This window comes from Penaeus monodon, chromosome 25, assembly GCF_015228065.2.
Source record: "Penaeus monodon isolate SGIC_2016 chromosome 25, NSTDA_Pmon_1, whole genome shotgun sequence".
Lineage (NCBI taxonomy): Eukaryota > Metazoa > Arthropoda > Malacostraca > Decapoda > Penaeidae > Penaeus > Penaeus monodon.
The window spans coordinates 39,224,679-39,225,181 of record NC_051410.1 but is presented as its reverse complement, the minus strand read 5'-3'; the positions used below and the strand labels follow the sequence as shown (position 1 = coordinate 39,225,181).

At 63.6% G+C, this 503-nt stretch overlaps 1 protein-coding gene across 1 annotated transcript in view; it reads right to left on the bottom strand.

The window, feature by feature from the left end:
• LOC119589398 overlaps positions 1-503 on the bottom strand; it is a gene marked incomplete in the record, with an annotated part of 55,185 nt that overhangs the window by 842 nt on the left and 53,840 nt on the right. Inside the window, 1 exon segment of the mRNA XM_037938012.1 lies at positions 32-503. Coding sequence (XP_037793940.1) covers positions 32-503 — 472 coding nt within the window.

Here is a 503-nt window from a genome sequence, read left to right as displayed (position 1 = left end):
CAAAGGTGTCAAAAGGTCTGTGGCACTTTACCTGAACTGCACTGTTGAGGAAGCAGTTGTTCTGGCCGGGGGCGTTGAGTAATCCTTTGGCTCCTGCGACGGAATCCCGCGGGGAAGCTAGATCAAGAACACCTGGGTCACGTGACGCAGGGTCATCCTCGAGAGCCTGACCTCTCGGGCTGGTGACCTCGTGGCGGGCCGGGCGCAACGTGTGTGTCAAAAGGGCGTCGGGACCTCGAGACAAATCGAGGGTGGCGTCCAGGGGCTGGTCCCACACGGGGCCCAGGTGGTCCCACGATGCCCTGAGCTGAGCCACCTGCGGCCTGGGGCAGTCCAGCTGGTCCCAGGATCCTCCCAGGTGGTTCCTCACACTGGTGAATCCTCGGTACGAATCCCTGGGGGGGCTGAGCGACATGCCCGCCAGGTCCCTCAGTGACGCCCCGTAGTCTCGAGGGAGAGACTTGGCGACGTCTCTGTGGTCGTGGTGGCGGCTGACAGGCACG